General features: G+C 45.9%; 1 protein-coding gene across 1 annotated transcript; it reads right to left on the bottom strand.

The window, feature by feature from the left end:
- Positions 1–1,403: 1,403 nt before the first annotated feature.
- LOC145356176 (C3a anaphylatoxin chemotactic receptor-like) lies at positions 1,404–12,161 on the bottom strand. Its single transcript, XM_080208785.1, has 2 exons — positions 12,112–12,161; positions 1,404–2,415 (listed from the first exon to the last, which is right to left on the bottom strand). Exons 1-2 carry the CDS (start codon positions 12,159–12,161, stop codon positions 1,404–1,406), a joined length of 1,062 nt encoding a protein of 353 aa, XP_080064911.1.
- Between the last annotated feature and the right edge of the window lie 346 nt (positions 12,162–12,507).

The following is a 12,507-nucleotide window of genomic DNA, read 5'->3' as shown; positions in this document are numbered from 1 at the left end:
ATGGAGGGCTGTGACAAGTGATGTTCCTCAGGGATCAGAACATAAGAACATAAGAAATAGGAGCAGGAGTAGGCCAACTAGCCCTTCGAGCCTGCCCCACTATTCAATAAGATCATGGCTGATCTGTCGTGGCTCAGTTCCACATTCCAGCCCTCTCCCCATAACCCTTAATCCCCTCTCTTATCAAGAACCCATCAACCCGCGTCTTTAAAATATTTAGCGAGGCAGCCTCCACCACTTCAATGGGCAGAGAATTCCAGAGATTCACCACCCTTTGAGTGAAGAAACTCCACACTCCATACGGCATGCTTGCCTTCATCGGCCATAGTATTGAGTTTAAAAATTGGCAAGTGATGTTGCAGCTTTATAGAACTTAGTTAGGCCGCACTTGGAATAGTGTTCAATTCTGGTCGCCACACTACCAGAAGGATGTGGAGGCTTTGGAGAGGGTACAGAAAAGATTTACCAGGGTGTTGCCTGGTATGGAGGGCATTAGCTATGAGGAGAGGTTGGAGAAACTTGGTTTGTTCTCACTGGAACAACGGATGTTGAGGGGAGACCTGATAGAAGTCTACAAGATTATGAGGGGCAAGGACAGAGTGGATAGTCAGAAGCTTTTTTCCCAGGGTGGAAGAGTCAATTACTAGGGGGCACAGGTTTAAGGTGCGAGGGGCAAGATTTAAACGAGATGTACAAGGCAAGTTTTTTTATACAGAGGGTGGTGGATGCCTGGAAGCAGATACGGTAGTGACATTTAAGGGGCGTCTTGACAAGTACATGAATAGGATGGGAATAGAGGGATATGGTGCCCGGAACGGTAGGGGTTTTAGTTCAGTCAGACGGCATGGTTGATGCAGGCTTGGAGGGCCGAAGGGCCTGTTCCTGTGTTGTAATTTTCTTTGTTCTTTGTTCTGTTGCCGTCAGTCTTTTGAATGGACCTACCTCGCATTAAGTTGATCTTTCTCTACACCCTAGCTATCACTGTAACACAACATTCTGCACTCTCCCCTTTCCTTCTCTATGAACGGTACGCTTTTTCTGTATAGCGCACAAGAAACAATACTTTTCACTGAATGCTAACACATGTAACAATAGTTAATCAAATCAAACCACACGGGACACCCCCAACACTCCTGAACCCTCAGGCAGAAAGACCTCTCCTTCCCCTATGTACTCTATGAAGGGTATATTTTGTCTGTATAACACGCAAGAAACAATACTTTTCAATGTATCCCATTACATGTGACAATAATAAAGCAAATCAAATGCAAGTTTCTCTTTTTTATTCAAGATAATCTTTAGGACTGGAAGTAAACTGACGCACACGAGCAGGACATCAAAAACAGACAATGCACACACATCACACACAGTCTGAGAGATGAGAGTCTTCTTTAAGGCCTCCGTTAGATTGTGCCTCTGGTTGATCTGGTATCAGACCTGGATCCACTGTAGCTTAGTTCCTCATGTAAAGCTTTCAATGCCATCTGGATTCTCTTCTTGAAATGAAAGGTAGACCCCCGGCCCATGAAGAGGTAAAGGATTGGATTTATGCAGCTGTTGGCATAAGCCAAGTTGGTGACAAGAGGGAGCCAGGTGTGGAAGCCCTCATCAGTGATGACGTGGATAATGTTTAAGACGTGGAAGGGCAACCAACAGATGAAAAACGCCAAGATAATCACGCTGGTGACTTTGCACGACTTGGTGGAGGATTTCCTCCACCTGCGCCTGACCTTGGCAGTGATGATGCTGTAGCAGACGGCAATGGTGATAAAAGGGATAAAGAAAGACAGGATGAACCTCGTCACTATTAGGCCACTGAGGCTGTACGTGCCCTCACCGTAAAAACAGTATGTCTTTCTGTCCGCCACGTCCTCCACAGTCTCACGGATTAGGAAGAATGGAAAGCTGAAAACTGTAGCCAATACCCACACAACCAGAGACACCACGTAGGCAGATTGGGCTTTCCGATGATTTTGTGACCAGACGGGGAATGAGACTGACAGGCACCTGTCCAGGCTGATCACAGCCAGTATGAGGACGCTAGCAAACATGTTCAGGTGGTTGATGAGGCCGAGGAACTTGCACATGAATCTACCAAATGGCCAGTGAGTCTTCAGGGCCTGCTGAGCGATGGCAAAGGGTAACATGGCTGTGAAGAGTAAATCGGCCAGCGAGAGGTTAACCAGCCAGACCATGCTGATGGTCTTTTTTACCTCATGTCCTGCGATCCACAAGACGAGCAGATTCCCACTGATTCCCAGCAGGCAGATGACGCAGTTAGACAGCAGAGAAGATATGAAAATCTCATCATCATTGAATCCAAAGGAAGAGTACGGTGTGTAGGTAAAGAGCGCAAAATAATACTCATCGGGGATCTCAGTATTTGACATTTTTGACAAGGCTATCGGTCTCTTCCTGTAAAACAAATCAACACATCATCAAAACATTCCCATTCATAAACAAATAATTCACCAAATACAATATGGGAGGTATGATTGGGGAATGTGCGGGTGACACTTTGTTGGCTGTGTAGTTGACAGTGGAGAGGACAGCTGCACTCTCCAGAATTATAGCAATAGTTTGGTTGTGTGGACAGGGAAATGGCAAATGGACTTCAATCCAGAAAAGTCTGAGGTCATGGATTTTCAGAGGGTAAACCATGCAAGGGAACGCACAAAATAAACAGGAGCATAATGAGAAGGATAGAGGAAACGGGAGACCTTGGTGCAAGTCCACAGATCCCTGAAGGTGACCCTGAAGGACAGGTGATAAGGAAGTATATGGAATGCTTTCATTTATTGGACAAGGTCTACAATACAAAAGCAGGGATGTAACGATGGAGTGTATAAACCGTTGGTTAGGCCACAGCTGGGGTTTTGTGTACAGTTCTGGAGGCCACATTACTGGGAGGGCATGATTTCTCAGGACAGAATGCAGAGAAGGTTTACAAGAATGTTGCCGGGGCTTGAAAACTTTTACAGATGCACCATAGAAAACATTCTTCCTGATTGGATCACAGCTTTGGAATGGCTCCAGCTCTGCCCAAGACTGAAAGGAACGACAAAAGGTTGTGAATCCATCACTCAAATCATCCATTGACTCTGTCTACACTTCCCGCTGCCTCGGCAAAGCAGCCAGCACCCCGGACATTCTCCCTTCCGCCTTCTTCCATCGGGAAAAAGATACAAAAGCCTGAGGTCACGTACCAACCGACACAAGAACAGTTTCTTCCCTGCTGCTGTCAGACTTTTGAAAGAACTTACCTTGCATTAAGTTGATCTTTCTCTACACCCTAGCTATGACTGTAACACTACATTCTGCACCCTCTCCTTTCCTTCTCTATGAATGGTATGTTTTGTCTGTATAGCGCGCAAGAAACAATACTTTCCACCGTATGTTAATGTGACAATAATTAATCAAATGAAATCAAAAAATTGCAGCAATGAGGGGAGATTGGATAGAGTGAGGTTGTTTGCCTTAGAGCAGAGGGGGTAGAGGGGTGACCTAATTTTTTTTCTTTTTTATTCATTCATGGAACATGGGCATCGCTGGCTGGGCCAGCATTTATTACCCATCCCTAGTTGCCTGAGGGCAGTTGAAAGTCAGCCACATTGCTGGACCTCACATGTAAGCTGGACCGGGTAAGGATGGCAGATTTCCTTCCCTAAAGGACATTAGAGAAACAGATTGGTTTTCCAACAATCAACAATGGTTTCACAGTCATCAGTAGATTCTTAATCCCAGATATTTTTTATTGATTCCACCATCTGCAGTGACGGGATTCGAACCTGGATCACCAGGACATTAGTTGAATTTCTGGATTAATAAATCTAGTGATAATACCACTAGGCCACCACCTCCCTTTATGATGTACAAAATTATGAGGGGCTGTAGTAACCTTGGAAGCCTGACTGGAAAGGAATGGTATTTATTGTAAACACAAAATAAAGCCACTACTCCATGGCATTGTTGTGAAGTTGAATTTATAAAGCTATAAAAGAATTGTAAAAATACTAGAGGGAAAGAAAACAGTGCATAATCCCTTTAAAAGCTGGTTTTGAGTTCAGTGCATGGATGCAGAGTACACACAGACTCTAAGTTGCAACATTTGTTTCGGGAACCAAGCATCAGGATTGCCTTGGTATCAGGCATTTTAATAGCCCATCAGTTTAAAAAAGACAATCAACTATCAAAAGCCTATCAAATTTGAATTTGCTGTTGTTGACAACTTCAAACCAATCATGGTGTGAAGAAATTGAGAGGTCATCGCAAGTATAAGGGTTAGAGCGACAGCCGACTCAGAGGAACAGCTCCAGAGCCTGAGTCAGGGCCAGAACAACTGAAGCAGTTAAAGATAATTAAGGACAGTTAGATCAACTAAAACACTAAGTTCTTAACTCTGCTAGCTTCAGATATGTCTGAATAGAACTCATCATTTAACCAATGAAAGGTACCACATCAGACAATGCTTACGGACAGCAGACAACTACAGAAGAACCCCAAATCTTTTCTGAAAGCCATCAAGCCTGATTGTATACAGCTTTTGAGAGTGACTAAAATTCTGTTATTACTGTTTTGGTAATGAGTGGTCCTTGTATTTATTTGAACAGCATTACAGTCAAACTTTCCTTAAACGTCCTGGTCGGTTAAATAAAATAATTTCTTAATTATTCACTTAAAGCAAGTGTCAGGTCTTTCTCTTAATGAACCTCTAAGCATTAATGTAGATCAGTTAACACCTTCTAAGACACTTTCACCAGAATACAAAATGAGGTAAAGGAAATTAACCTCTGCATTGTCACAGCATACTTACACACGTCCTTCTGGGACAATAATTCTGCAGCCCCTTCCTGGTGCCTGCCTTATAAAGGTCTCAGGTGATGAGTTCCACCAGGGCAGGTCATTCCCTGTTACCAGGGGAACTCATATTCAATGAGACCCACAGGGAAATCTATTAGATCTATTATTTCCCATGGAACTCGTGGGGGTTATCACAGGGGCTTAGAGAAAGTGGACAGGAAAGCTCTGTTGCCCCCAGCTAAGGGGTCAGTCACCAGAAGCATTGATTGAAGGTGATTGGTAGAGGGGACATTTTTCACCCAGAGGTGGTTGTTGAGGCTGAAACATCAACTCATTTAAAAGGTCCCTGGATCTGTATCTGAAGAGCTGTAACCTGCAAGGCTGTGGGCCGGATGCTGGAAAATGAGATTAAAATGAGGGGCACATACATGATGGGCTGAATGGCCTCTTTCTGCGCTGTAATTTTTCAATGGTTCTGAGAATATGGTTAGACAAAGTATCAACACCAAAAGTATCAACACTGGTTACTAAAGCAACGTAACAAAAAACAGCACTGTGGGTGTAACTACACCACATACATGGACTGCAATGCTTCAAGAAGGCAGCTCACTGCTATCTCTTGAATCCTAGAATCGCAGCATCCCTACAGTGCTGGAGGAGGCCAGTCAGCCCATTGAGTCTGCACAGACCACAATCACACCCACGCTCTATTCCCTTAACCCCTCATATTTACCCTACTAATCACCTGACACTATGGGGCCATTTAGCATGGCCAATCAAACTAACCGGCACATCATTGGGCTGTGCGAGGAAGCCAGCGCACCTGGAGGAAACCCACACAGGCACGGGGAGAATGTACAAACTCCACACAGACAGTCACCCAAGGATAGAATTGAACCCGGGTCCCTGGTGCTGTGAGGCAGCAGTGCTAACCACTGTAACACCGTGCCGCCCCACTTAAGTTTCTGGACAGGATTCAAGTGAAGGAGTGCGGATAAGCAGAGCTGAGCCCACAAACAGATGATCTTGCTGAATGGCGGAACAGGCTTGAGGGGCCAAATGGCCTATTCCTGCTCCTAGTTCTCATGTTCTTTCGTTCTTGTTTCGATGTGGGTTGACCTGACAAGCACAAAAGTTATGTTAAACTTGTTGACACTTTAAGAGTTCACCATTTTGATGTCTGAATGATCAAAATGACCCTGGAGAAGGTGCAATAATGATTTACGAGGATGGTACCAGAATTGGGGAGTAACAGCTCTCAGGAGACAGTGAACAGTCTGGGACCTTGTTCTCTGGAATAAGGCAAGGCTGAGGGTGACCTGATGGAGGTCATTAAGATTATGAAAGGGTTTGATTTGAGTAGCTGCACAAAAAGTGCTTTCACTTGTGGGGGAAGACTAGAACCACACACCATGAATATTAGATATAATTATATTATCTTATATTTCCAACTGGGAATTTAGGAGTAACTGTTTTACTCAAAGAGTGGTGGGAATGTGGAATTTGTGGAGTTGAGACATGACCGTGCCATCTGTTTGCGCCACGCTCCCGCTGCAGCGAGAATGGAAAATGTGGTGATGAACCAAAACTCTGTTGATCACAGTGGGATGGGAAAATCCTGCTGGTGTGAACAGTCGGAAAAGTCCAGCCATGGTGTAGATATACTTAAAAGGAAGCTGGACAAACACAAGAGGGAGAAAGAAGTAGGAGGAGATGTTGATTATTGGATGAAAGTGGGAAGAGGTTCATATGGAACAAGAACTAGTTGGGCTGAATGGCCTGCTGTGATGTACTGTGCGATACTTTGAAGGTTAGGAAACAACTGTGAGGCACAGAGCTGCACCGCGTATCCTTTTTTGATATTGTAAGAGTGTAAGACGTTCAATTTCCCATGTACTGATATCACACACGAGGTACATCAAGCTGACCTCAGATAGAGAAAGCCATCTTAATCTGCCTGACTTGTGAAAACCTGATGAGTGTGTAAACAATGATCTGAAGCCACAATCAGCAGAACACAAAGAGGCCGACACCTCGATGCACCCAAACTGACTGGAACCTTCGATAAGCAGCCAAGACACACAGCAAAACACTCAGAAAATTAGCATCTTGACTGTTCTAGGCAGGGAACCTTCAGTCCACTAAAGTAAAATATGTAGAAAACCTGGGAGATTTTCAACAGGCGAGTGGCAGAGCGAGAGAAGATCCATTGACCTCAGGTGGGATTTTGTATAGTTTTGGGATGAGCAAGGCCATAAAGCTTACCCTTACACTTACATTCATTCAGGAAAGCCAGAGCAGATTTGTAAGAAGTAGGTGGTGACTGTCTAATCTGATGGAAATTTCTTTGATGAAGCAGTGGCAGATGTTGTCAAGATGGAGTTTAAGAAAGCCTTTGACACCTGTCTAATCTGATGGAAATTTGTTTGATGAAGCAGTAGCGGATGTTGTCAAGATGGAGTGTAAGAAAGCCTTTGACAAAGTACCACATAAAATGCTACATATCTAGCTCATCCCATTAACCACATTATCACATGACCCTGTCAATCTAAACCCACCTTCTATTCCTTTAATCGAAATCCTTTTAAAAAAACGTATAAATATTCACAAACTAAAAAATCAACTAAGGAATCTGCAGGGATGATTATTAATCTTTCTCATGCAACACAGAAAATGAAGGAAAATCTAAATCAGGGGGTCTGGCAGCATCTGTGGAGAGAGAAACAGAGTTAATGTTTCAGGTCAACGATCTCTTGCTAGAATTTGGGACAGTTAAAGGTTTGAAGCAAGTCACAAAGAATAATGAAAAGTACAGCACAGGAACAGGCCTTCCGGCCGTCCAAACCTGCACCAATCACAATGCCCCAACTAACCTAGAAACAAATCTTACCCTGTCCGTACCCCTCCATCCCCTCCCTATTCATGCACCCATCCATATGCCTCTTAAATGTTGCTAATGTGCCTGCTTCCACCAGCTCCTTAGGCAGCGCGTTCCAGGCACCCACCACTCTCTGCGTGAAAACCCCCCCCCGCCTTTAAATTTTCCTCTCTCACATTGAACCTCTGCCCCCTTGTAATTGACACTTATGGGTGGCAGAGTGGTTAGCACTGCTGTCTCATAGTGCCAGGGACCTGGGTTCAATTCCTGGCTTAGGCCACAGTCTGCGCAGAGCCTGTATGTTCTCTTGTTGTCTGCGTGGGTTTCCTCCAGATACTCCCGTTTCCTCCCACACTCTAAAAGACATGCTGCTTAGGCGAATTGGCTATGCTAAATTGTCACTAAGTGTGTACCCAAACAGGTGCTGGAGTGTGATGACTAGGGATTTTCGCAGTAACTCCATTGCAGTGTTAATGTAAGCCTACTTGTGACACAAAAAAAAATTTTGACACTTCCACGCTGGGAAAAAGCCTCTGACTATCTCCCCTTCCGTCTCTGCCTCTCATAATTTTTAGACCTCTATCAGGTCTCCCCTCAGCCTCTGTCTTTCCTGTGAAAAATGTAACAGAAAATCATAACAGCATAAGAACCAGGAACAGGAGCAGGCCATCTGACCCCTCGAGCCTGCTCCGTCATATCTCATCTTTTGGTGGACTCAGCTCCACTTACCCGCCCACTCACCATAACCCTTAATTCATTTACTGTTCAAAAATATATCTATCCTTACCTTAAAACATTCAATGAGGGAGCCTCAACTGCTTCACTGGGTAGGGGATTCCACAGATTCACAACCCTTTGTGTGAAGAAGTTCCTCCTCAACTCAGTCCTAAATCTGCTTCCTCTTATTTTGAGGCCATACCCCCTAGTTCTAGTTTCACCCGCCAGTGGAAATAACCTCCCTGCTTCTATCTTATCTATTCCCTTCATAATTTTACATGTTTCTGTAAGATCTTCCCTCATTCTTCTGAATTCCAATGAGTATCGTCCCAGTCTACTCAGTCTCTCCTCATAAGCCAAACCTCTCAATTTACAAGTTGTAAACAATTGAAGAATGGGTGATCTTTAAGGAGGTGATGCTTCAGGTACAGACCAGTGTTGGGGCCCTGGACCCGAATCCCAAGTTGCATTAGGAAGTCAGACTAGACCCCAACAACTTTTCTGTTTTGTCATACATGTGAGGATGGGATGATCACTCTGGGATTAATTCTGCTGATAAATTAGGGATTTTATAGAGTAAAAACAAACTTTATTCAGTAACACAGTTTAACTATAACTCCAAGCAACTTAACTCTTCAACAGTTGAACAATATTTAAACATGAAAAGTAACAACTCTTATTTCTAACAACGCTGTTTCAGTTCCAAATAAGCAACATTTTTTTACAGATTTTAACTGCTTTAAATACAGTTAGCAATCACAAGCATACTTGCTAAAAGGAGAGTAAACAGCCTTGAAACTTTCAGGGAGATTTTATGGAAAGAGCAGCTTAAAGACCCCTGTTTTCAAACAAACACCAGCCAGGACTCAAAGCTGCTTTCATCTACTACATATCTAGCTTCTCCCACTAACCACATTATCACATGACCCTGTCAATCTAAACCCACCTTCCATTCCTTTAATTGAAAATCCAAGGAGACTTTTCCGACAGGCGAGGGATGGAGCAAGGGAAGGCCCTTTTATCTCGGATGGGATTTTTTGGTTTTGGGACGAGTGAGGCCGTAAAGTCTCATCTTTGGAGAGACTTAAGATAATTAAGTAAAGTCAGGGCAGATTGGTAAAAGGCAGGTAGTGTTTGACTAATCGAATGGAAATTTGTTTGATGAAGCAGTGACAGATGTCATTAAGATGGAGTTTAAGAAAGCCTTTGACAAAGTGTCACATAAAGGCCGATTTACAAAAACTGAGGCCTACGGAGGGTCAGAGTTAACTCGGATAGAAAATTAGCTCCAGGACAAGGAAGAGAGATTCATGACCATTGGTTATTTGTCAGGCTGGAGGATGGTAAGAGAGTACTATTCCCCACGGGTCAGTGCTGAGAACACTGCTTTCCGGATATATATAAAAATAACTTAAACACTGGAATGCAGAATCAAATTTCAATAGGTGTTGATGGTACCAAACCTGGAGAGATGGCAGACAGTGAAGATGACCCCAGCTGACAGGACAGTGACAGGCTGGGAGAATGGGCAGGGGGAGTGGCGGGTGGAATCTCATCCAGAGAAATGTGAGGTGAGGTATTTGAGCAGAAAAGGATGGGAGAGGCAATGTACACTTAATGGACAATCCCAAAGAATATATGGGCACACAGATAGCTGGGCTTCATGTGTATTAATCATCGAAGGTGGCAGGTCATACTGAGAGAATGGTTAGTAAAGCATATAGGGTCTTAGACTTCATAAATAGAGAAAAAAGCAAATTATTCAATTTGATTTGATTTATTATTGTCACATGTATTAACATACAGTGAAAAGTATTGTTTCTTGTGCACTATACAGACAAAGCATAGAGAAGGAAAGGAGAGCGTGCAGAATGTAGTGTTACAGTCATAGCTAGGGTGATCAACTTAATGCAAAGTTCTGACAGCAGCAGGGAAGAAGCTGTTCTTGAGTCAGTTGGCACGTGACCTCAGACTTTTGTAACTTTTTCCCGACGGAAGAAGGTGGAAGAGAGAATGTCCGGGGTGTGTGGGGTCCTTAATTATGCTGACTGCTTTGCCGAGGCAGCAGGAAGTGTAGACAGAGTCAATGGATGGTTTGTGGATTGGGCTACATTCACGACCTTTTGTAGTTTCTTACACGGGTTTACTGCGGATGCTGGAATCTGAAACAAAAGAGAAAATGCTGGAAAATCTCAGGAGCTGTCAGCAAACCCTTTGTTAAAGGGTCATCTGGACTCGAAACGTCAGCTCTTTTCTCTCCTTACAGATGCTGCCAGACCTGCTGAGATTTTCCAGCATTTTCTCTTTTGGTTTATAGATAGCGACATTGGGCCTGATTTTACCATTTTCATTCTAAGTGCTGAATCTGGGTGTAATGCAGATCCAACTTGGGAATCTGCTTTCAGGGACCCCTATACACACTCAGCCATCTCCAGTCCCATTCGCGGTGAGGGTGGGGCTTACCACACCCAGAACGATTGGAGCTCTGAACAGCGCACGCGCAGTGCAAAAAAACTTTGAGAAAGTGCGCCCGTGTCAGATCGTTCCCAGGGCACAGAAAGCAGAGAAAACAGCCCAGGGGCGAAAAGCGGGAGTGATGGTCCTCACAGACATCATCGTCCCTCTTATCCAACCATCCCACTACCCCCACACATCACTGTCCCCCCTATTCACCTCCTCCCCACTACCCCCACACATCACTGTCCCCCTTATCCACCCCCCCCACTACCCCCACACATCACTGTCCCCCTTATCCACCCCCCCCACTACCCCCACACATCACTGTCCCCCTTATCCACCCCCCACTACCCCCACACATCACTGTCCCCCTTATCCACCCCCCCCACTACCCACACACATCACTGTCCCCCTTATCCACCCCCCCCACTACCCCCACACATCACTGTCCCCCTTATCCACCCCCCACTACCCCCACACATCACTGTCCCCCTTATCCACCCCCCACTACCCCCACACATCACTGTCCCCCTTATCCACCCCCCACTACCCCCACACATCACTGTCCCCCTTATCCACCCCCCCCACTACCCACACACATCACTGTCCCCCTTATCCCCCCCCCACTACCCACACACATCACTGTCCCCCTTACCCACCCCCCCCACTACCCACACACATCACTGTCCCCCTTATCCACCCCCCCGACTACAAAGGCCAATCACCACCCCTGCCCCACCTGTGGGTGGCAGCGGACGCCCTAGCCCCCCCCCACCCCCCGTGCCCCCACCAGAGGTCCATCTGCCACCCCCCCCCCCCACCAGAGGTCCATCTGCCACCCCCCCCCCCCCACCAGAGGTCCATCTGCCACCCCCCCCACCAGAGGTCCATCTGCCACCACCCCCCGACCAGAGATCCATCTGCCACCCCCCTCTGCCTGAGATAAATCTTATCAGTCTCCCTCCTCCCCCCCAACCCCTGACAATGATCTGGCCTCACTCATCCCCCCACCCCCCCACCAGAGAATGGTCTGGCCTCACTCATCCCCCCCACCCCCCCACCAGAGAATGGTCTGGCCTCACTCATCCCCCCCACCCCCCCACCAGAGAATGGTCTGGCCTCACTCATCCCCCCCACCCCCCCACCAGAGAATGGTCTGGCCTCACTCATCCCCCCACCAACTAGAGAATGATCAGGCCCACCTCCCCCCTCCGCCCACCACCACTGAACCAGGGAGCCGTTGGAAGCTCTGAACTCACCTCTTCAGCAGCCGGAACGCCCGATTCAGACTGTTATTCAGCAGGTCCATTAAGGCGCGGTTCCGGATTGGCAAACACGGTGATAAAGGGGGAAATGCTGACAGTGTTGGGTGGGCCGTTCATTAATTCAACTTAAATACAAGCAAATGTTGCACCCGTTTTGGGTGTGAATCGAATCGCTGCCATTCCCGGGTTTCGGTAAAGCAGCAATCTGCGCGGATATGGGCGTGGAACGCATTAAAGGCCTCTCACCCAACTTTACCGTGTTTTCGCACCCGAAAACGGGCACGACGCAATGCTAAAATCAGACCCATTGGGTACAGAGACAGGAAATCTATGCTGATCCTTTACAAAGCCCTGGTTAGATCAAAATTAGACTATTGTGTCCAGTTCGGG

The sequence above is a fragment of the Carcharhinus amblyrhynchos genome, chromosome 20, assembly GCF_965287045.1.
Source record: "Carcharhinus amblyrhynchos chromosome 20, sCarAmb.v2.hapA, whole genome shotgun sequence".
Classification (NCBI taxonomy): domain Eukaryota; kingdom Metazoa; phylum Chordata; class Chondrichthyes; order Carcharhiniformes; family Carcharhinidae; genus Carcharhinus; species Carcharhinus amblyrhynchos.
The sequence above is the reverse complement of the archived record's forward strand: the minus strand, read 5'-3'. Positions and strand labels throughout refer to the sequence as shown.

Bases quoted from the DNA above. Each gene is read 5' to 3' on its own strand.
- LOC145356176 (XM_080208785.1), bottom strand. From the start codon at position 12,161: ATGGACCTGCTGAATAACAGTCTGAATCGGGCGTTCCGGCTGCTGAAG. The intron at 2,416-12,111 runs GTGAGTTCAGAG...TTTGTTTTACAG, and splicing joins GCGTTCCGGCTGCTGAAGAG to GAAGAGACCGATAGCCTTGT.